We start from the raw sequence: 21,381 nt of genomic DNA on the forward strand, positions 1-21,381 counted from the left end.
ACCCAGCACCCCCAGGGTGGGTACATACATCACAGCGCCCTCATGTACCCGAGCAGATGGACACCCAGGGAGTGAAGGCCGAGGAGATGAAGCCAGACATAAAACAAAGCCCTGAGTGTTTCCATCCTGTATGAAGTTCAAATTCAGCAAAACTCATTTGAGGACAGAATAGTGAGCATCCTGGGGGAGGGATAATTGTGTAGGAATCACAGGCTCATCTTGGTCCTGATGATGTTCTGTTAGTCTAGTGACGTGAGGCTGCACTTTTTGTGAACAAACTGCACTCTTATAAGTCAGGCAGTTTTATGCACATGTGTTATGTGCTAATGGAACTTGTGTGAGCAAACGAACGTGCACCCTGGTGCCATGAGTTTGGGATCTTGGAAAAGATTTTGCAACTTCAAAGAAAATATGGTAAGACAAAATTAAATATTGAGAAAGTAGGAGTCATGTCTCATTCAAATGAAAAACTACTGCACTTAAAATGACCCATACTGAATGACCAGGGGAGAAGGTTTAAGAACTGAGTAGAATGTGGTCCCATCCTAGGGCACTCTGAGTGTCAGCTGCTGGTGTTAGAAAGAAAAACCCCCACACTGCAGAGGCTGGGGAGGCTCCTGTGAGGCCAGGAGAAAAGGGCAGGGGATTCAACAGCAGGGGACTGAGTGGGGAGGGAAGTGGAAAGGTAGGGGAAAAAACTGGCTAAAGATACAAACAGATGCAAATGGCAGGAGCAGTCCAAATAAAGCTGTCTACAAACACAGCAGATTAAACATTGTAGAGTTTTTTTCCCAGCCACAGTGGCAAAGGCTAGGGGCTGCCCAGACTCAGTAGAACATGGAGGTGTGGTACATTTTCATGGTCTAGTGTGGTCACGTGTTCTCCTTCTACAGCACTTTGGTTATGGCTGTGTGAATTCAAATGTGCAGGCACAGCAAGTCCTGCTAGAGAGCCCTCCTAGAGAGAACTCTTGAGAGAGAGGCTGGGAGGACAGGAACATTACTCCCAACAGCGAAAAAAATCAAAAGCAACCCGAGTATCCAAAATGCTATTGTTTAAATAAATTACCTTATGTTCAGGCAATTAAATATGACTCAACAACTGCATAGACTGAAGTAGAATTCAAAGTAAGGTCATAAAAAGTGTGGCCATGTTTACTAACTAAAAAAAAAAAAACTTTCAGAATAATATTATGCTATGATACTGTTTTTATAAAAATATATAAATATATAAATCAAATGTTATATTTGAATTTACATAAAAATTGTAAAATATATACCATATTTTCAACAAAGTCTTTTTTGGTTCAGAGGATGGGTACAAACTTCTTTTAGGGTTTTCATTTTATTATAGTACTTTGTTATATCAAAACAAAGAGAAGTGGTTAACCTTAGAGGCCATTCCAAAGACCTTGAATTTACCGTGCATTTGAAGAGCAGGCAAAATGGTTCAAGTGTCCACAGAAGTCATGGGCATTGACAGATGGAAAGGTTTGCACTGGAACACGTGGAAATGTCTTGCCATTTGATTCAGCAAGTCATTTTGTAGGGATTTGTTTGTATGAAATTAATTATAAAAATAGGCAAACTTGACTTAGAAGACTATTTGACATATCATTATATATAGTATCAAAAACTAGAAATATAAACACTCAACAGAGGGACAGTGTTTAATTACAAGTGCCCACACTACAGGTCAGTTTTTAAATTTGCATCAGCACTTATTATTTTCCTTAAACACTACAGTACACTGACTCATATCTCATATTGCATTAGGCATTGCAGAAGTCGGCAGTATTTGGGAGCATGTGTGCAGGTTATTACCTGTAGATTCTGTGCCATTCTGTATATGGGACTTGAGCCTCCAAGGATGTTGGTATCTAACAGAACCAGCAGATCACCTGAAGATCAACCCCCCCACCTAGAGGAGGATGACAGGCATGAACGGGAGCCAGAGGCGCAGGGCAGGGGAGGGTCTGGAGTGTGTGTGCAGGTGTGAACTGGGGGAGCTGGGATGCAGCTGAGGCTGGAACCTAGACCGGCTCCCACTCTCCCTTGTGCTTTCCATAGCCTGAGACAGCTCCAGGAGTGCCCACGGGGCTTTCTGCTCTCACTTTCTGCAGGCTGGATTCGAGCCTCACTTCTGAGCTCCCCTGTGTTCACCTTCCTGCCTCCCTGGCTGCCACCAGGTCTCCAGTCCTTCTCCAGGGCTCCCTCCAGGTACAAGGTGAACCTCACTTCCCTGACATCACTGTGCATTTCCAATTTGTGAAATGTCCAGTGGGTGCATCCCTGGGACTCAGGAGGCAGCTCAAACACACACCTTGCTGCCTCTGCAGGAACTGAGTGGCAGACACCAGAGCCCGGTCATTGAAGACCTTCCACAGGAGACTGGTCAGTTCTTGAGGACCGTGTGGGTGGTGTGTGACTGTTACTGCATTCACACAGAGACTTGGGGACAGAGAATAACAGCACCTTTGTCCCTCTCACACTTCCTGGTGGGTTAGTGGACCTTGATAAAGGTGAGCCATGCGCTTGGAGATGTGTAAGTGGGGTAACAGGTGGCAATGGAAATTGTGTGTAGGAGAACCTTGCAAGCTAAGGGTGCTCACTGGTTCCTTCCTCTGCCTCCCTCCCTGCTCAGTGGCTGGTGAAGGCAGCCACACCCAGTGGCCTCTCCCCGGATGCAGGCTGAGCCCTGGAGGAGCCTAAGGCAAGGGGCAATCTTGAAGTCTCTGCTGCTCTCCATTCCCTGGCTGAAATCCTCTTAACGAGTTATTTCTTCACATTATCTAAAAAAGATCAGTGAGGTCCACTGTGATATTTATTGGTGCATTGAGATTGTACTTAATGGTGGGATTCATTGTTCCATATTCATACATGCATACATTATAACAATAGAATTTAGAATTTAGCTAATAGAATTATCCAGAATTTCTCCTCTCCCTTCCTACCTTTTTCTCTCTGGTCCCATTCCTCTACTGATCTCTCTTCAATTTTCATGAGATTGCCCATCTCGTTCTTTTCCATTTTTCTCCCTAGCTTTAACATATGAGAGAAAACTTACAGCACTTTTCTTTCTGAAATTGGCTTATTTTACTTAATATAATGTTCTTCAAGTTCAATCTATTTCCCTGCAAGTGACATAATTTTATTTTTTCTTTTAGGGCTGAGTGAAACTCCACCGAATATATACATCCACATTTTCTTTTCCATCGATGGACATGTAGGCATTCCACAGTTTGGCTATTGTGAATTGTGCTGCTATGAACATGACTGCATGTGTCACTGTAGAATGATGACTTTAATTCTTCAGGATAACTGTCAAGGAGTGATAGAGCTGGCTCATATGGTAGTTTCATGCCTAGTCTTTTGATGAACCTCTATATTGATTTCCATTGTGGTTGTACTAATTTACAATCCCACCAACAGTGTAAAAGTGTTCCTTTTTCTCTGTATCCTCTCCAGTATTTATGATTGTTTGTATTCTTGATGGCTGCCACTCTAACCTCTAACTGGAATGAAATAAATCTCAGTGTAGTTTTGATTTGCATTTCCCTAATTTATAATGGTGTTGAACATTTTTTTTTCATATATTTGTTGGCTGTTTGTATTTCTTCTTCTGAGAAGTGTCTGTTTAGTTAATTTGTTCATTTATTAATTGTTTTTTTTTGTTGTTGTTGTTAATTTGTTTGTTTACCAGGAATTGAACCCAGGGGTGCTTAACTTCTCAGTCACACGCTCTAGTCCTTTTTACATCTTATTTTGAAACAGTGTCTGGCTAAGTTGATTAAAACCTTGATAAGTTGCTGAGGCTGGCTTTGAACTCATGATCCTCCTGCCTCAGCATCCTGAGCCCAACTGGGTTATTTTACTTTTTATTTTTTATATATAATATAGATATTATATATAAATCCATATATAATATAATATAATCTGGATATATATATTTATATTTATATAATCTGGATATTAACCTTCAGTCAGAAGAGTAGTTAGCAAAGATTTTCTCCCATTCTTTAGGTTCTCTTTTTATGTTCTTAATTGTTTACTTTGTTATGCAGAAGCTTTTACTTTAATGCCATCTCATTTATTAATATTTGCCATTATTTTCTGAGATTTAGAAGTTCTATTGAGGAAGTCATTGCCTGTGCCTATATTTTGAAATGTTGAACCTAAGATTTATTATAGGAGTTGCATAGTTTCATCTAATTCCTAAGTCTTTGATCCATGTTGAGTTTGTGAAGGATGAGAGAGAAGGGTCTAGTCTCATTCTTCTACACATGATTATCAGTTTTCCAAGCAACATTTGTTAAAGAGGCTGTGTTTTCTCCAATATATATTTTTGGCTCTCTAGTCAAGTATCAGATGACTGTATCTGTGTGGGTTTGTTTCTGTGTCTCCTACTCTCTACTATTGGTCCATTTGGCTGCTTTATATCAGTACTGTGAAGTTTTGGTTACTGTAACTCTGTAATATTGGTATTGTGAAGTCTCCAGTATTGCCATTTTGGCTTAGAGTTGCTTTGGCTATTCTGAGTCTCTTATTCTTTCAAATAAATTTTAGAACTGTTTTTGTTGTTGTTGTTGTTCTGTGAAGAATGTCACTGGTATTTTGATGGGGATTGCATTGACTCTGTACATTGCTTTTAGTAATATGGTCATTTGAACAATATTCTGCCAATCTATGAACATGGAAGACCTTTCCATCTTCTGAGGACTTTTTCTTCAGTCTTCTATAGTTTTTATTGTAGGGGTCTTTCATTTCCTTGGTTAGAATTATTCTTAGGCATTTTATTTTCTTTTTTTGAGGTTATTTTGGATGGGATTGTCTTTTCTGATAGTTTTCTCTGCAGATTCATTATTGGTATATAGGAAATCTATTGATTTTGTATATTGACTTTGTAATCTGCTACTTTGCTGAATTTATTTATTAGTTCTGATAGTCTTGGTGAAAATTTTTGGATCATCTAAGTATAAGATCATATCATCTGCAAACAGTGATGATTTGACTTCTTCCTTTCCTATTTTTATCTCTTGTATTTCCTTCTCTACTCTAATTGCTGTGGCTAGAATTTCTAGCACTACATGAAATAGTAGTGGTGAGAGTGAACAATTCTTTTTTTTCTTCCATATTTTAAAGGAAATGCTTTTGTTTTAATCTCTAATGTTATTAATTTAGGTCTTCTCTCTTTTAATTTTGACTAATTTGGCTAAGGGCTTATCAATCTCGCTTACCTTTTTCAAAGAACTAACTCTCCATTTCACTTATCCTTTGTATTTTTTAAATCTCAATTTCATTGATTTTGACTCTGATCTTAATTATTTCCTTCCTTCTACTAGTTTTGTATTTAATTTGTTCTTTTTTTCCAAGTGCCTTGAGATGACCATTAGGTTGTTTATTTTGGGATCTTTCTGATTTTTTGTAGATACTCATAGCTACAAACTTTCCTCTAAGCTCAGCTTTCATAGAGTCCTAGAGGTTCAAGTATATTGTATCTCTATTCTTGCTTGATTATAAGAATTTTTAAATTTATCCCCAGATTTATTATATCACCCATTCATCATTCACAAGTATACTTTTCAATCTCCATGTGATTATATAGTTTATGTACCTTTTTTGTTGTTTTTGTTCATTTCTAATTTTATTCCATTATACTCTGATAAGATGCAAGAAATTTTATCAACTTTTTTTTTTTGTATTTGCCGACAGTTTCTTTGTGCCTAAATATGGTCCATTTTGGAGACTTTTCCATTAGTTACTGAGAAGACATGTTATTCAGCTGGTGTTGAATGAAATTTTTCTACTGATACCTATTAAGTCCTTTTGACTAATAATAGTTTTTAGGTCCCAAGTCTTCACTGAGTTTATGTAAAGGACCTATCTATTTATGAGACAGGTGTGTTGAATCACCCATTATTACTCTACTGAGGTCTGGGAATTTTTCTGTTATTATTTCCCTTCAGAGATTATCCGTTCCCTAGGCTGCATCTCACAACCCTTCTCAACTCCACTGATTCTTAAATTTGGTTTCTTAATGTTGTCTCAAAGTTCTAGTATACTCTGATCATGGTAACTTGTTTTGCTTTCTTTAATGTCTGAATGTTCAAGGCTAACCTCTTTGTCTTCAAACTCTGGGATTCTGTCTTCAGCATGGTCTACTCTATTACAGCGATTTTTAACTGAAAATGTTATTTGATGTATTGTGTCTTTCATTTCTACGATTTTCTGTGATTTTTTTTCAGTCTCTCTATACCCTTATTGAGTTTCTCATCTTATCCTGCACTGACTTTCTTAATTCATTCAGTTGTCTCTGTGCTCTTTTAAAATTCATTGATTATTTTTATAATCATTCTTGTGAACTCTCTATCTGACATTTGATCCACTTCAATATCTTTACAGTTAGCTGCTGGTGAATTATGAACTTTAATGGGTGTCATGTTATCTTGTGTTTTCACTTTTCCTTTATAGCTATTTTGTGTTTTATGCATCTTTTGGGACAGATTTCTCTTCCACTCTTTTTGGGCCATGGCCTTCTGGTATGATCTAGATTGATTCCCCCTCGTAGGTGTGGCAGCCACAGCCTTTGGGTGAAGTCTGCTTTGTTATAGGAGCGGATGTCCATGACTGGGACCTGAGACCCAATTCTAGTCATTCCTACTTGGGGCCTGGTCATGGGTTTGAGATTCCCTCCTCTGTTCTCTAAAGCTTGGTTGAAATTTGGGTGTGGCTAATTTGTATGTGAACCTGTAGTGTCCTGCGGATTCCCAGCACCTCACTAGACGAAGAAGGCAGTGATGATGGTGAGACCACTCCATTGTGATCCTAGTGAGAGGGGAAAACCAACAGGCTGTTACTCCTGGGTGAACAAGTCTGCCTCTCAAGTCAGCAACTACTCCCGGTTTGTGCTCCACGCACACCTATTCAGGCTCCAACTGGGGTCAGGATAAACACCCAGTAGAGGAAGATCTGTTGCCTTCTGTTTTCCTCCTGAGTTTTATATAGGGAGCTCCAAAGCTGATCAAAAGTAGATTAACATTTTTTTTCTTATAAATGTTTCCTGTATCTTCACACCAGATGGCATCCACCTTCCATGGCCTGGCACTGGGAAAATCCAACCCAGGACACACCTGGAAGATGAGGGTCATCAATGTATGTGTTACTTTGTTTTAAGTCTGAATTAAGGATAGTTTTGACAATACTGCATAGTATTATTAAGAAGACTAACCTTAGTCCATATCACCAAATACAACTCCCTGTGGACCATTTGACCACAGGATGTTCAAGTTTGCTTACTAGACAATTACACGTGCAGAAGAGCAGGAATGCCTCAGGAGCACCATTCTCGTGTGATTGTGTAGAGTAGCCTTTAAGGCAATTGCTGAAAGTCTTCCTCCTTGTGTCCCCTTTCTTACACAGATCATGACTGTGCTCAGCAAGAAGTGCACTGAGGGTCTTAGAGAAGCATTCGACCCATAATAGGACTCAAGATACTGCCATACCTTGTTGTTAGACTTTCAGCTACTTTTTCCATAGGTAACTGCTTTATAGCATCTTCATTAAAATTTGAAACATGACCCACATAACCAATAACTAATAACTATCTTGGGGTTTTCTATTTTTTTAAATAAAAAGCCAAGAAATGTATGTTCAGAAGTTGCTCTGGGCCTCAATGACATCATAGCAGGCCTGTAAGAATGAGCCTAAAGAACTAAAAGCAGCCCTTTTTCATTCTTTAAGATCTTATTTAAACATTCCTTGAGAATAAAAATATATTTACAATTTAAAATATTAGTATAAATGTATAATGATAAAGTCTGTTTATGCTGAGACATTTTTAGTACACAAAATAATCCTGGAGTCTGGTTCATATAACTTATATATTCCTCATTTTCAAATAAAAAATTGGAGGTAATGTGACTGTGTTACCAATGCAATAAGTGTGGTTAGTATCAGTATAGTAAGAAGTGTGAGTATCAGTATAATTTTAAGCCTAAAATTAGTGCATCTTGTGCCTTTAATCATGTTGCCTTCCAAACCTCCATACCAAACATCGGACACATGTTCTTAACTAACAGTGACTCAACCACTGGAATGTCGTGCAGATGGAGTTGACCAGCGACTGAGTAAATTAATTATAAACATTGACGCTGCTCTCTTAACTCCCTTATTAGGAAGAGGTTCCTGCCTCAAGTTGGACAGGTAAGTTCATAGATGTGATAACAGGTATGCCCACATGTGAAAGGTACAGATGAGAAGAGAACTCTTGCAGCACACGGTGCTGTGTGAAGAGACCCTTTCCTGTGGTGCTGAGTAGTGAACAGCACGCTCAGCTTGTTGGAAGAGTTGTGCATGTTGTTCCCTCTCACTATTCCTTAGTGATTCCCTCCTCTTTCTTATTCTCGTGCCAAGGGAATTTTTAAAATATATCTTTTTATTTGCAGATGGACACAATACCTTTGTTTTATTCACTTATTTTTATGCGGTGCCGAGGACCAAACTCAGAGCCCAACACATGCTAGGCGAGCGCTCTGCCCCTGAGCCCCAGCCGCAGTCTGCCTGGGAGTTTTAGATGGACCTGCAGAGTCAAGTGTCTGCATTCAGAGGTCAGCAGTGCTCTGTTCTAATTCTAGGGAAATAGTTCACAAGGAAAACTGCAGGAAAGTGACCATTGAAATCTTCCTGGAAGAAAACAGAGTCTGCTTACAGAAAGTCTTTTCATTAATCATAGATGTTTTCTACAACTTTTTCAAAATCAAAACCTGTGGAATTATTTTTATATTATTCAAAGTATACAGGAGTTAAATGTTAAGAATTTATATTTAGTTTTTTAGTTTTTAATCAAATTTTTTTGGAATTGAAAACTGAATCCAGGGTGCTTAACCATTGAGCCAAACTCCAGCCCTTATTTTTTTCCTATTTTATTTAGAGACAGGGTCTCGATGAGTTGCTTCGTGCCTCACTAAGTTGCTGAGGCTGGCTTTGAACGCCTGGCTTTGATCCTCCTGTGCCAGCCTCTTGAGACGCTAATTACAGGTGTGTACCACCATGCAAATGGATAAAGAAAATGTGGTATATACGTTCCATATATACATGGAATATTACTTAACCTTAAAGAAGAATGAAATTATGTCATTTGCCAGTAAATGAATGGAACTGAAGAATATCATGCAAAGTGAAATAAGCCAGTTCCAAAACAACAAAGGCCGAATGTTCTCTCCAATATATGGATGTAACCCATAGCAGGAGGGGAAGCATAGAAGTTCATTCGATTAGACACAGGGAAATGAAGGGAAGGGAGAGGGGATGGGAATAGGAAAGACAGTGGAATGAATCAGACATATCCTTCTTAAGCTCACATATGGATACATGATCAGTGAAACTCCACATTGTGTTCAACCACAAGAACAAAATTGTAATGGGTTGCACGCATGTATGTATGATAAGTCAAAATGCACCCTAGGGTCATGTGTATCTAAAAACAACAAATAAAATAATGTAAACAAAAGTGGAAATAATTAGAAATAAAAAACAAAAGGACCAATCAAAGTCCTGCTTGTGCAGCTGCTATACGGATCGCATCAGGTATTGGCAGACAAGGGCATTTGTTCATCATCGTCAGTCACAAGGGAAAGAACTTAGCAGCTGTTTATATGCCAGACCTACAGAGATCCTCAGATCAGGGCTGCAGAATGTCCATGTGGAACCATGCGTCACAGTGAAAAAAAAGACTACGTATCCTGCAGTAGAGGGCTGGAAAATCGAGAACTCCCTTGTGCTTTTAAAGTGGATTAACAGATCTCACATTTTCAGCCTGGAGGACCCTCATGACACTCTTAATGCTGGATGAAAACCTGGCTGCAACAAAGGGAGGGGGAGGGGAATAAGAGGGACATAGAACTAAATGGTCGTAACTTTCCAGCCTTGTACTGAAAACACAACCAGAGTAACTCAGCATCACGTACAACCCTAGAATAGGATCCTAATTAGAAAAAGTTGTACTTCATGTAAGCATAATATGCCAAAATACTTCTACTGTCATGTAGAACTAAAAAGCAAGTAAATAGAAATAAATAAAAACAAATAATAAAATTTAAAAATGAAGAAATAACTGATATTTAATTTTATTTCTTTCAATAGAGAGTGATCTTATTGATTTTCATGAAAAATGCAGAATCCAAAATTTTGTTACTCACATACATCTGGGTATTGTCCCAATACTTTGATAATTATTTAATTAACCATTTATCTTGAATAAGGACACGTTAGTTTTTAAATGAGCTATTACAAAGTAACATATGTGAATTTTTCAAATGCGTTGAGTTCTTTTTCCTCTCCCCTTACGTGGTGGCAACGTGACCAAGTGGACAGTAAGACACACGGTTTCAGGGGAGCTAGTGCCAGAAGAAGAGCCTCAGAGAACAAGGCTGAGTCCCCTATACCTTTTCCCATTTCGTCACATTATAAAGCTGCAGAATGACAAATTTAACTGAACAGGGCGCCTTCTATGGACAGAGACAGCATCCCTGGTTCATCCCAGGTCATGGGCCCTGCAGTCCTTACTTGTGTCTGACCTGGGTCAAGGTGGGTATAGACAGACCTAGTGTGTCTTCTCTGGGCACAGTGGCCTGGGGGCAAGGTGCCAAGACCCAGGGCTCAGGGAGAGGCCTGCTGGAGTCCAAGGGTTTTAGAAACTAACTTTCACTGAGATTCACAAGCAACTTGGATGAAAGAGGAGAGTTGTGGAAGGCCGAGTCCTGCTCTCTGTGGAGAACTGTGATTAAAGAACGTGTTTTAAAGTTGCCCTTTTGCTATATGTTCTTATTTATCGCCAACTGCCAACTGGAACAGGAGCGCCTACTTTAAAACACTGCTTCTTGTTGGTTTAAGAAAATCATCCCAACACTTTGAACTGTCAACTGAAACAGAACGCTCTGTTTGAATATTTGCACTATTTCTACAAGCGTAAATGAGTGTCATTTTGGCGTGATTTTGGGATGTTGCAGTGCCTTCCTGGTCTACCTCAAATTACCCTGGTCCCCTGAAAATGGCCAGGTCTCCCTCTCACCTCTGTGGCGCCCCCTTTTTTGATCAGATCATTTGCTTCTCTTCCCATCAAGGGACCCCTTCTGTGTGCCTTGAGTCCTGTCCGGTCCCCGAGGCTGGCTTTGGTGACCACATATCAGCAGAGGGTAGCAAGCAGAAGCTGGAACTTGCATTCCCTGCTGCTAAGGGCCCTCCACAGGACTGGATGCTGCAGGAAGGGCACTGGCAGGCGGGCCTGGGTCTTCCCAGGAGGCCAGAGGAGGCCAGGTTCCCGAGGAGGCCATGGGAACTGGTCCTGCTGAGCCCACCCAGATCTGAGCTGCACAACCACCCACTGATAGGCAATGACGTCCATGCCTCTCAGCTCATTGATGAGATACTGACTTCACTTTGTTTCTGTCACTGTCACCGGTGATAACAGTATCACATGGCTTCACATGTGATCTCAAAGGACCAGCAGAGACGTGCGTGTGATCTCAGGGCACAGCCTTCCATTTTCCTCTTTCCGTGGACTCAGTGTGCTGCTCTCTCTCCTCTGTCCTCAAATCCCTGAGGCCAAGTCCCAGCACTTACCTGATGGTCCTCCCGGGATCGGCCTCTATGACCCAGGTGCAGTGCAGGTTATTGTCATAAGGGGCTGGGTAGCCGGGGGACAGTATCCGTCCTGACGTGGCAGCCGGGATCCGGCCTCCACACTCAGCTGTAAGACACAGACATGGGGAATCACTCCAGGGGCCGCCCCTTCTGTTGAGCTCATTGATGAACAAAACCTTGAATTAAAAATCACCTCTGAACCACATACATGAAGAAGTGCATCAACAGCTCCATCCTTTCTCCCACACCCCCAGCCCTTTCCTTGACAGGTCATTAAGGTGCATGTGTAAAACAGCAACACACCATGTGGTCATTCCCACAACTCTGTGCACAGGACCTCCACAAAGTGGCCTGGGAAATGCCTTTCAAACCGGAGCACGCACAGGCACCTGCCCATCTCAGGAGTATGTGCACACTGTAGCGGGGTGCACATACTCTCTCGTCTCTGCAGAATGGTGGCCAAGCTACCTGCAGCCACACTCTCCACCTCTCCTCACCTGGTGAAGCCTCACCTGCTTCCCGACTCACCTACGCAGGAAGGCACTGGTCTGTCCCACACCCTGCGGTCCCCGCTCAGGCAGGTCAGGGTGCTGCTGCCGTGCATGGCGTAGCCCGGGTTGCAGCTGAACAGGACCACGGTGTCTGTGAAGTGGCCTTCATCCCGGATCCTGTAGCCATAGTTAGGGATGCCCGGGTCCTCACACTTCACTAGGTCAAAACCTGTGCAGAGAGAGGGAAGAGTGAACGTACTCAAGGTCAAGTGCATGCCTCCTGAAGTTAAAGGAGGAACAAGTGCTGCTGAGGGCTCCCTGGGGTGCAGCAAGAGGAAGAGGGTGTGGTCGTGAGGAGAGGGACTCGGGTCTCGGGGGTCTCTGTAAACCACTCCTCAGAGCCAAGGGTTGGCTGCCTCGGCGCTCCCCAGGACGTGTGCTCCCACCCTGACCACCTGTCCACCCACACCTCTGGTCAGCACGCTGCACTCCCCAGGCCTCCTCCGAGTCAGGAGCCTGGCAGCCCCCACACCCCTCGCTGTCACAACTCCATCTCTGAGAAGGTCGTGCCTCTGTCTGTACCCCCAGGGCTCACGCAGCTGGTGCCTGCACCAGCCCAAATCGCAGCCTCCCACCTTCCTGCTAACCTCCTCCAGGTTCTCAGCCTCCATCTTCAGGGGGTTATAAATGGATCCTGACCACAAAAGCCAGGGACTCCTGAGTCTCCACCTGCCATGTCCCCAAGCCACGAGGCTCCTGAGAAACTCAGCCAGACAGAGACGCAGAAGTGAATCATAATGGAGTTGGAAAACTCAGTTGTCAAAGCAATGGAGGACAGAAGGGAGGCTCCCCTGTGCAGGTGGCCTCATGTGGGCGACACTTAGGGCCATCGGTGAAGACAGTCTTACAGTAACCTATTTCTCTTCACGTTATGATGTGAATTTTAATGCTTATATAGAGTCGGAAGCTTGAGGGCCACATGTTCTGTGTACTTCTATTTCTACCTAATTTTCCTTTTCTCAAAAACAATTGAATTATGAAATAAATATGTGATTTTTCTGCCAATTGGCCTGTCCGGTTTGCATTTTGAGATAGATACCATCCACTGAGGAAAATATTCCCTGAAACTTGCAATATAGTTATACCCAGGTGGTCTCCAATCAAGATTGGGTTTTGTGGGTTGGAGCTGTGGCTCAGTAGCAGAGCAGATGCCTAGCATGGGTGAGGCACTGGGTTCCATCCTTAGCACCACATAAAAATAAAAAAATAAAATAAAGGTATGCTCTCCATCAACAAATACACACACAAAAAAAAACAATTTTTTTTTTTTAAAGATTGGGTTTTGTGACTTCATATAGGGAAGAGAGTACACTGTGGGAATGTACATGGGATTGCTGAGAGGTTTCCTTCTTTGCCAACTACAACGTGATTATCTTTGCAACAGATGATAAGACATAAGAAATGGAAACGTTAACATTCTGGATGTCCAGAGTGGGAGAGCAGAAGAGTGCACTGACCAGCAAGGGGTGCTTCAGATGGCCCCAAGGGAGGCAGGGACAGAGAGAGGGACCCAGTCCCACCTGGCTTCAGGGACTGGCAGATATTTGGCTGTTTGAGGGAAACACTGAACTCCTGTGTCACCTGCGACCAAATCCACTGAGCACCCAGGGTTCCAATGGCCTGTGGAGCACTTGGCCGGGGCTTCTTTTGTGTCTTTTTACCTGACCTGGGTCTTGGCAGGACGGCATCTGAACTGGGCTTTAGGAGGCAGTTCCGCCCAGGCCTGGGACCGCAGCCCTGGAGGTGGTGACTTCCACCTGCCACCCTGCAGGAGGATTCTGTCCTGACAGCAAAAGGGGTACCGGAATGCTCCACCTTCTCTGACTCCAATTAGGCACCAAGTGCCAGCGGCACCCAAGATTCGGAATATCCATGAGTCAAACAAAATCCACTTATGAAAACAACAACCCAGAGTGCAGTGCCTAGCCTTCTGACCAGCACCACTGTGCCAGGGTATGAGTAAGGTGACTGTCCATGTGAAGGTGACAGTCCCATGCTGCTCTGCAGGTCCGTCTAGTGCTTAAAAGCTAAGTGCACACACACACACACACACACACACACACACGCACACACACACACGATGAAGAGACTGCCCAAAGAAGCAGTCATTCATTTTGACAATGACTTACGTGTCTGATGCACAGAGGAGACTCTTACTTTCTTTGCAGGAGACGTTTGCCTGTGTTGATAATGACAGTGACTTTCCTGGGAGCCTCCTGAACTCTCAGTAATTTATAGCCATGAGCTCTAGAGATCATTTATAGATGTCAGCGCTCACAGTGTTACTCAGAATACGCACCTCCCTAGGTTGAGAGAGCGGGTCCTTTACATTATCAAAGTTCCAAAATCTAGAAATATACTCATTCTAAGATTAGCTGGAAGCAGCATTTCCTCTGCCCCCAACACTTGTCTAAGAACTTTATTTGGATCAAGGAGGAAAGAAACATCAAAAGACAAACAAGTCAACAAATAAAGACGTGTCAATAAAAATGTCTAAGAAACTTTATGAGGGTTGAACTTTCTGGAGAATTATCTGTTTTATTGTCTTTTCTATCACCCGATCTCGAAACTTGATTTTACACCACATCCTGTCACACCGCCAAGGGAAGCTGTGTTTATGGGGCACAGTTACTCTTCATCGCGGCTGTACCTGGCTTCTTCTGAAGCTTTTACTGTTTCTTCAAAAGGTCACTTAGGAAGCTGCGGCATGATGGAACGCATTATCATAAAGGAAGCTCCACACTTGGCTCCTAAATGCCTACAGCCTCCCCAGTGTCCTGTACAAAACAACCCCTAAAGCAATCCCTGTCGGGAGGTCAAAGCAGTCAACCAACCCAAGTCAGCTTCTGGCTCACACCCTCCCACAGTTAATGGTCTCACCTGACACAGGAGAAATCCTGGACCCCCCTGGAGGAAGCCCTGGGAGCCCCGTGTCAGTGTGTGGAAGAGCTGGAGGAAGGGCTCTGGGGACCCAAGGGCTGGCACGGCACTCCTTGCTTCCAGCGGGTAGACTCTGAGCTGGCCAAGAGGGCAGTCCCACCCTGAACCCCGATTCTGCCCAGGGCTTTGGGAACACAGCCCTAGTGAACGGTGTCTCCCCCAAACTCCACTGAGTTCATTCCAACTGAGCTGCTCTTGCTGGGTTTACAGGCAATGTTGAACCACGACCTAAAAACTTCAGCCCTGCTTTTAAATACTGAAAAAATGATTCAAAATTGATGTGCTAGGGCAGAATTCTGAAATGTCAAAGTAGCATTCTGTGTTACAGATTCTATACCTTTTTAGGAAACTTTGCTAAGGTTTATTTTTAGGTCTCAAGTTTTTAAAAATATATATAGCATTTAAATCTACAAAAAATATCCCTCCAGAAGAGAGATTTCCCTTGGAATGTGAATTTAAAAGACTTCAATGATCAGTCATCGGACTGCCAAAGACTAATAATATCTTTACAAATCCAGAGAGCAGCACACTCCACCTTGAAGCCACCAGCCAGCAACAACGCAGGCCATAGAAACAGGTTCTGCATTTCGTTAAGCCACAGCAACTTAAAAAAAAAAAATCAAGGAGTTTGTGTGAAAACATTATTAAGAGTTACATTCAAAGTGTGGCTATTTAGCGATTCCAGGTCTCTCTGTTTTCCAGTGACTTCTTTGTCAGTCATAAATACAGCAAAGATACTGTGAACCAAAAGTGCTCATCAAAACAAGATGCAAGCATCAGGCCCATGGGAATGTCTGCTGCACACCTTCTGAGTCACGAGGTTCTTAGCCTCCTTTAGACTTAGTCCTGTGACTTCTCGTGGGACAGTCACTGCAGTTATCCCAGACTGCTAGCCTCAGGTGTTGGACCAGCTCTCATCCTCCCAGGGACCTGTGTGGAGGTGTGGAGAGCCTGCTCCCCACGTGGTCCACTTCCCCGCCCTGCTGAGCCGGGAGGACAGGCAGGTCCAGCAGGGGCTGCAGCACTGGTCTAAATGTTCCATTGAATTGTCCCCTTGATCGGATTAAGAGCTTCTGGGTATGTCAGTGAGGGTGTGTCTAGGAATGATTGGCATGTAGGACAGTAAACTGAAGTGGAGTCCCTCCCCAAGTGTGGGCAGCACTGTCTGGGGGGGGGGGTTAGAGGCTTGGAAGGAATAAGAGAAGAACAAGGAAGCAGCAGCAGATGCAAGCTCCGTTCTTCTTGAATGGGTTCTTGGTCGCTGCCATGGTCAACTGAGGACATCAGACTCTTCCAAAGTGGACTCTGCCAGTGACTCTCAGGGAGCTCCCAGAAGCCCTTGGCCTTGGGCAGGGATAGCACCATTGATCACTCTTGTTTTGTGGCTTCAGCCTCTTGGACTGCAAGCTCCTGTTTCCTCCAGCTCTTCAGCCTGCAGCTGGCCACTGTGGACTGTCCAGCTTCTCGTGGTGTAAGCCAATCTAATAAATCCCCTTTCTATAACCATACCTCCTGTTGATTCTGTTCCTCCAGAGAACTCTGACTGATACCACAGAAGGGTCTTCTGCCAGGGGAGGTGGGAAAGCATGTTGGAGAAGAACAGCTTCCCCTACGTGCTCTGCGGCCTGCTCCCCAGCACGGACACCTTCAGGTGTCTGCAGAGAACCGCCACCTTAGACATTTACGGAAATATTCCCATTTGGATAATATTCTTTCTCAGGGGAAAAAAATCTCTTAGTAATCTAAGAAAGGCTGTCATGTGCAAAAATAAGAGAGTGTTTCCCACATACATGCAGTAAAAAGAACAGGCTGACAAATGCCCTCACTTTATTAACTGTATTTATTTGCAGTCACCTGGAAAGAAAGGGAGGCTAAGGCTGCATCCTTGCTGAAACTAATCTCTGTGACTCAACTGAGGAGAAAAGTTAATTAACGCTGAACTTCCTGAAGTTCTTAATGGACCCACATTTTAAAACAGCCTGTTACTTAAGAATGAAATCTAGGGTGTGTGTGTGTTTAGTTTTTAAACCATTTAGATATAGATCTATGTCATTCTTTATAGATGCTGTTGGTTTCAAATTGATTTGTTCACCACTTCTTCTATTTAATTCACTCCATTCCACCCACAGGTTAAGTTTTATTATCAAGCTGTTACTTTATAATTATGCTAGGGGTCTCTATGGAAAGAACCTCCAAATTTTCCAAAAATAATAGTGAAGAGGATATTGATGACATTTAAACAGAATGTGAACCTCTGAGCCTCAGGGAGAGACATCAAAACCCTGTCCAAGTCCAGAATGGGAGTCAGCAACCCAAGAATGGATTTTCTGGACCTATCTTGCTCTTTTCATCAAGTGACTTGCTAACAAATCATGAAGCAAAGCAGTCACAGCTAAGGATTCCAGGGGTGTGTCCTGAAATATTTCACAATTCTAAATTTGTCATACAAATTCAAACATACAAATTCAAACCAAACCTGCCCTAGTGTTCTCTGTCCTAGTGAAGTCCTGTCAGCTCTGACATGTCACCAGGAAGGAATCTGGATGACTTGCCTTCTTACTGGTTGGTGACATGACCCTCCGACCTTCTGTGTTGAGGATATTTGAAACTCAGGGTGGGGAGCTCAGAGTGAGTTGGGGTCAGACATTCACATGGTGGGCATGGAAATGGAAGGACAGGAGTTATCTCCCTCCACGTGAGTCTCCAGCTACACCCAGAGGGTGAGTATGGCTTTCTGGAACTATCTTGCTCTGTGTTAGAACTTAGGGTCAGCACAGGGCTCCTTCTCAAGACAGGGTCTTACCAGTTCTGAGCTGGGGACTGGGAGCAGCTGGATTGTGCAGGGGCCTGTCATCCACCATCTCACCAGGAAAAGAAACACTGGTTCAAACGCTAAATGCTAGACTAAAGGTCTGTGCGCAGTTGAGAGGCAGGAGAAGAAGTCCTGAGCCGTGGTTAAGCTTCAGAGAAGAGGGGACATTTGCCCAGGCGTCAAGCATCTGCCAGTCACCCAGCCAGTGGGTGCCCTGTGGACAGAGAAGCCCAAGGAAGGCACTGGGTGGAAGGTGCAGCATGTTCCCGGGAAGAGCCAGGTGAGCGGCCACCTACCCTGAGGCTCCGTGACCAGTGCTGCAGGTCAGAGTGCGACAGGGCCAACAGGGTAGGGGACTGGGAAGGGTGGCTGCACTGGCCGGTGGCGTGGAGTGGGATAAACGGGGCAGAGCTCTCAGGTGAGGAGCAGTGCGGGCTCTGTGCCCCGTGTGTGTGGCCGAGGTAGGACAGAGGTCAGCGCCGAGGGAGGGCCTGGGGATCTGCAGCCTCTCCCCGCAGGCCGTCCAGTCCTGGAGCACGTGAGCCTTCATGGAAGACTTCTTCTATGAAATCACTGAAATGTGCCTGGGACGTTTTTGGATGCAGAAGGCGACGATGTCAGCCCTCACAGAGCACAACAGCGAGGAAGAAGAGTGGGCTATCACCACAGGGTGGCCAGATGGACGGGGCACACAGCTCAGGGGACCCACTGGACACCGGGCCTTCACAGCCATCTTTTCCTTTCTGTTTCTTCCCAATTACCGACGTGTCCTGGGGCAGGCCATGGCACACAGAAGCAGGACACAGGGTGAGAGGTCCCTCGGACACTTCTGTTTTCTGAGCAGGAGCTTCTAGGAGCTGTCATGAGTGACTGTCACACAGCAGCAGCCCGCAGAAGTCTGTCAGTGCTGAGCTGGCCTGGCACTGCCCTCAACATGTCCCACAGGGCGCGACTCACACATTCCAACAAGCAAGATGGTCATGGAGACAATTGCTACTCCCAGACAAAGGTGAGGTTTCAATATTACTGTCCTAAGTGTGACTTCCGCCTGATAAAGGCACTAAATTATTCAAAGCAGCTTGGTCTAATAATACTTCATTTTCATTGATGAAGTACATTTGCAAGTATAATTTCTTGATTTTTTTTCCCCAACATATTGATGTGTGCGTTGGGGGTGGTGGTGTGGACAGTGGATTGGGGAAAGAACCCAGGGCCTCAGGCATGCTAGGCAATTGCTCTACCATTGAGCTATATCCCCAGACCTGGCCCAATGTATTTATGGATGTTAAAGTGAAGGAGGGAGAAGGAAGAAGGGAGGGAGAGAGGGAGGGAGTGAGGGAGGGGGGGAGAGAGAGAGAGAGAGAGTGTTTGTCTAGTCCTCTGCTTGGGAACACGTACCTGGCACATCCTGTTCCCTGATGTGCACTGACTCACTTATGAGACCCTTAGCCAACACAGATTCACAAAGCCCCTACTCTGCCTCAGACATCTTGCGAGGTGCAAAGTTAATAGCCCAGTGCGTGTCCAGGAGGATGGAGCTGACTTCTAGCACTATCATGCTGCCTATCAAGGGGCATTGTCTGCTAATCAACGCACCTGAACACAGGATCTTACAATGCACAGCTCTGTCTCCCTCCAGGGCTGAGAGAGTCTAAGGAGGGGTGTCACCACGGCATTGCTGTGTACCTAAGGATGAGTGGCCGCAGGGGAGGATGCACTAGCTGGAGTCACACGGCTGTTCCTTGAGGAGGTGGTGGCCACAGGATGCAAGCACAGGCAGCCCATGTACAGGCAGCCACGCACCATGAGATATGGCTGCTTCTAAATGAGCCACCTGTGCTCTCCAAGGGGCGCATGGCTGGCGGGAAACAGCACGGGCATGGGTGATGGCACGGGTGACGGCGGCAGGTCCCTTCAGCTTCACAAACACAAAACACACAGACACACTCATGGACACACAGGGAGACCTAGAAGCAGCACCAGGAAGTCAGACCACCATGTCTCACAGGCCTTGTGTGATTTATCTTCAGTGTTTTATTCCTGTTACCTGCAGGTAATAACTAAAGCAGCCAGTTGCCCGTAAGGGTCTCTTTTTATAATTTGTTGTTTTTGTTTTATATAGAAATAACATGTCTAAAAATATAAAATTCAACAAGTTTTTGTTTTAAAGTCGGAAACTCACTAATTTCTTAAAATGCCTTGACTTTTCCAATCCTCTGACTAACTGGCAATGATTCTAAAGTGTCTCATTATAGGAACTAGTCCTATATAGTCCTCATGGCCAAGTACAAATGAAAACTTTTATAATATACACTTAAATAATTTAATATGATTTGATATAAAAGTGAGACAGAATTTAAAGCTAGATTGAATATAGAGTCCGATAGCTTGGTAAATTAATACCAATCTATAGAGAGCCAATAGAAAAGGTGGCCAGTGAAAAATTATTCAGCCAATGTGTCTCCAACACCAAAATAGAATGCATTAGAATTGTAATACAGTTTTATATTTTAAATACCGATAAATACTTTCAATAATGAATTGTTTAATCATGAATATTTCTGCGAAATTGAATATTATTATTATTATTATTATTATTTTGGGGGGTACCAGTGATTGAATTCAGGGCACTTGACCACTGATCCACATCCCCAGCCCTGTTTTGTATTTTATTTAGAGACAGGGTCTCACTGAGTTGCTTAGCACCTTGCTTTTTCTGAGGCTGGCTTTGAACTTGTGATCCTCCTGCCTCCGTCTCCTAATATATAATTACTTTTAAATGTAGGAATATTCAAACAGTCTCAGAATATGTTTTGTTTTTGTGTGTGTTTTGCTATATTGCTTAAGGAAAATTAAATGTATCAAATACAAATGGTGGAGGAAATGGAGGAGGAAATTTAGCAACACATCAGATGAGGTGTTTTTAGAACAATCACTTCTTAGTAGTGCAGATTCCTTAGCATATAACTTTGATTTCTTTGGTCTAAAACTCAGTGATGCTTACATTCATATTTGTTTCTTTGTTGAAGGGAATATCCAAACTGACAGCTCCTTTTAAAATATCTTAGATCAATACAGAAACAGCTGACTAATCTGCTATTTTCACCCCAGGGTTCGAGTGTCCACCAGTGACTTAGGAAGCAGAGTGGACTGTCCAGGCCTTGTGGGACCCACAGATGCCATCTGGAGGCACTGGGCAGTTCTGTCTGAGCTGAGAAAATGGGTAGGATCAAGGACTCTGGGCAGGCCTGGCTGGAGGGTTCTGGCACAGTGGGTCAGTGGCCGGAGCCCGGCGGGGTTCTAGCTCCTTGGAGGGCCTGGGGCTGAGAGGCACCATAGGCACAGACGGTGCAGACCCCACACAGGGGCAAAGACCAAACTGCAGAGCGCAGGGGGTGGGGGGTGGAGGACGGGTGGCGGCAGGCGCTGGATGGGGAGC

General features: G+C 43.8%; 1 protein-coding gene across 1 annotated transcript in view; it reads right to left on the bottom strand.

Annotated features, from left to right (window-relative positions):
- The window catches only part of Csmd1 (CUB and Sushi multiple domains 1), a 1,139,207-nt gene that overhangs the window by 229,556 nt on the left and 888,270 nt on the right, over nt 1-21,381 (bottom strand). Inside the window, exons 24-25 of the mRNA XM_077792480.1 lie at nt 12,168-12,359; nt 11,619-11,745 (exon numbers count right to left, since the gene is read on the bottom strand). Coding sequence (XP_077648606.1) covers nt 11,619-11,745; nt 12,168-12,359 — 319 coding nt within the window. The remainder of the gene's footprint in view (nt 1-11,618; nt 11,746-12,167; nt 12,360-21,381) is intronic.

The sequence above is a fragment of the Urocitellus parryii genome, chromosome 14, assembly GCF_045843805.1.
Source record: "Urocitellus parryii isolate mUroPar1 chromosome 14, mUroPar1.hap1, whole genome shotgun sequence".
Classification (NCBI taxonomy): Eukaryota; Metazoa; Chordata; class Mammalia; order Rodentia; family Sciuridae; genus Urocitellus; species Urocitellus parryii.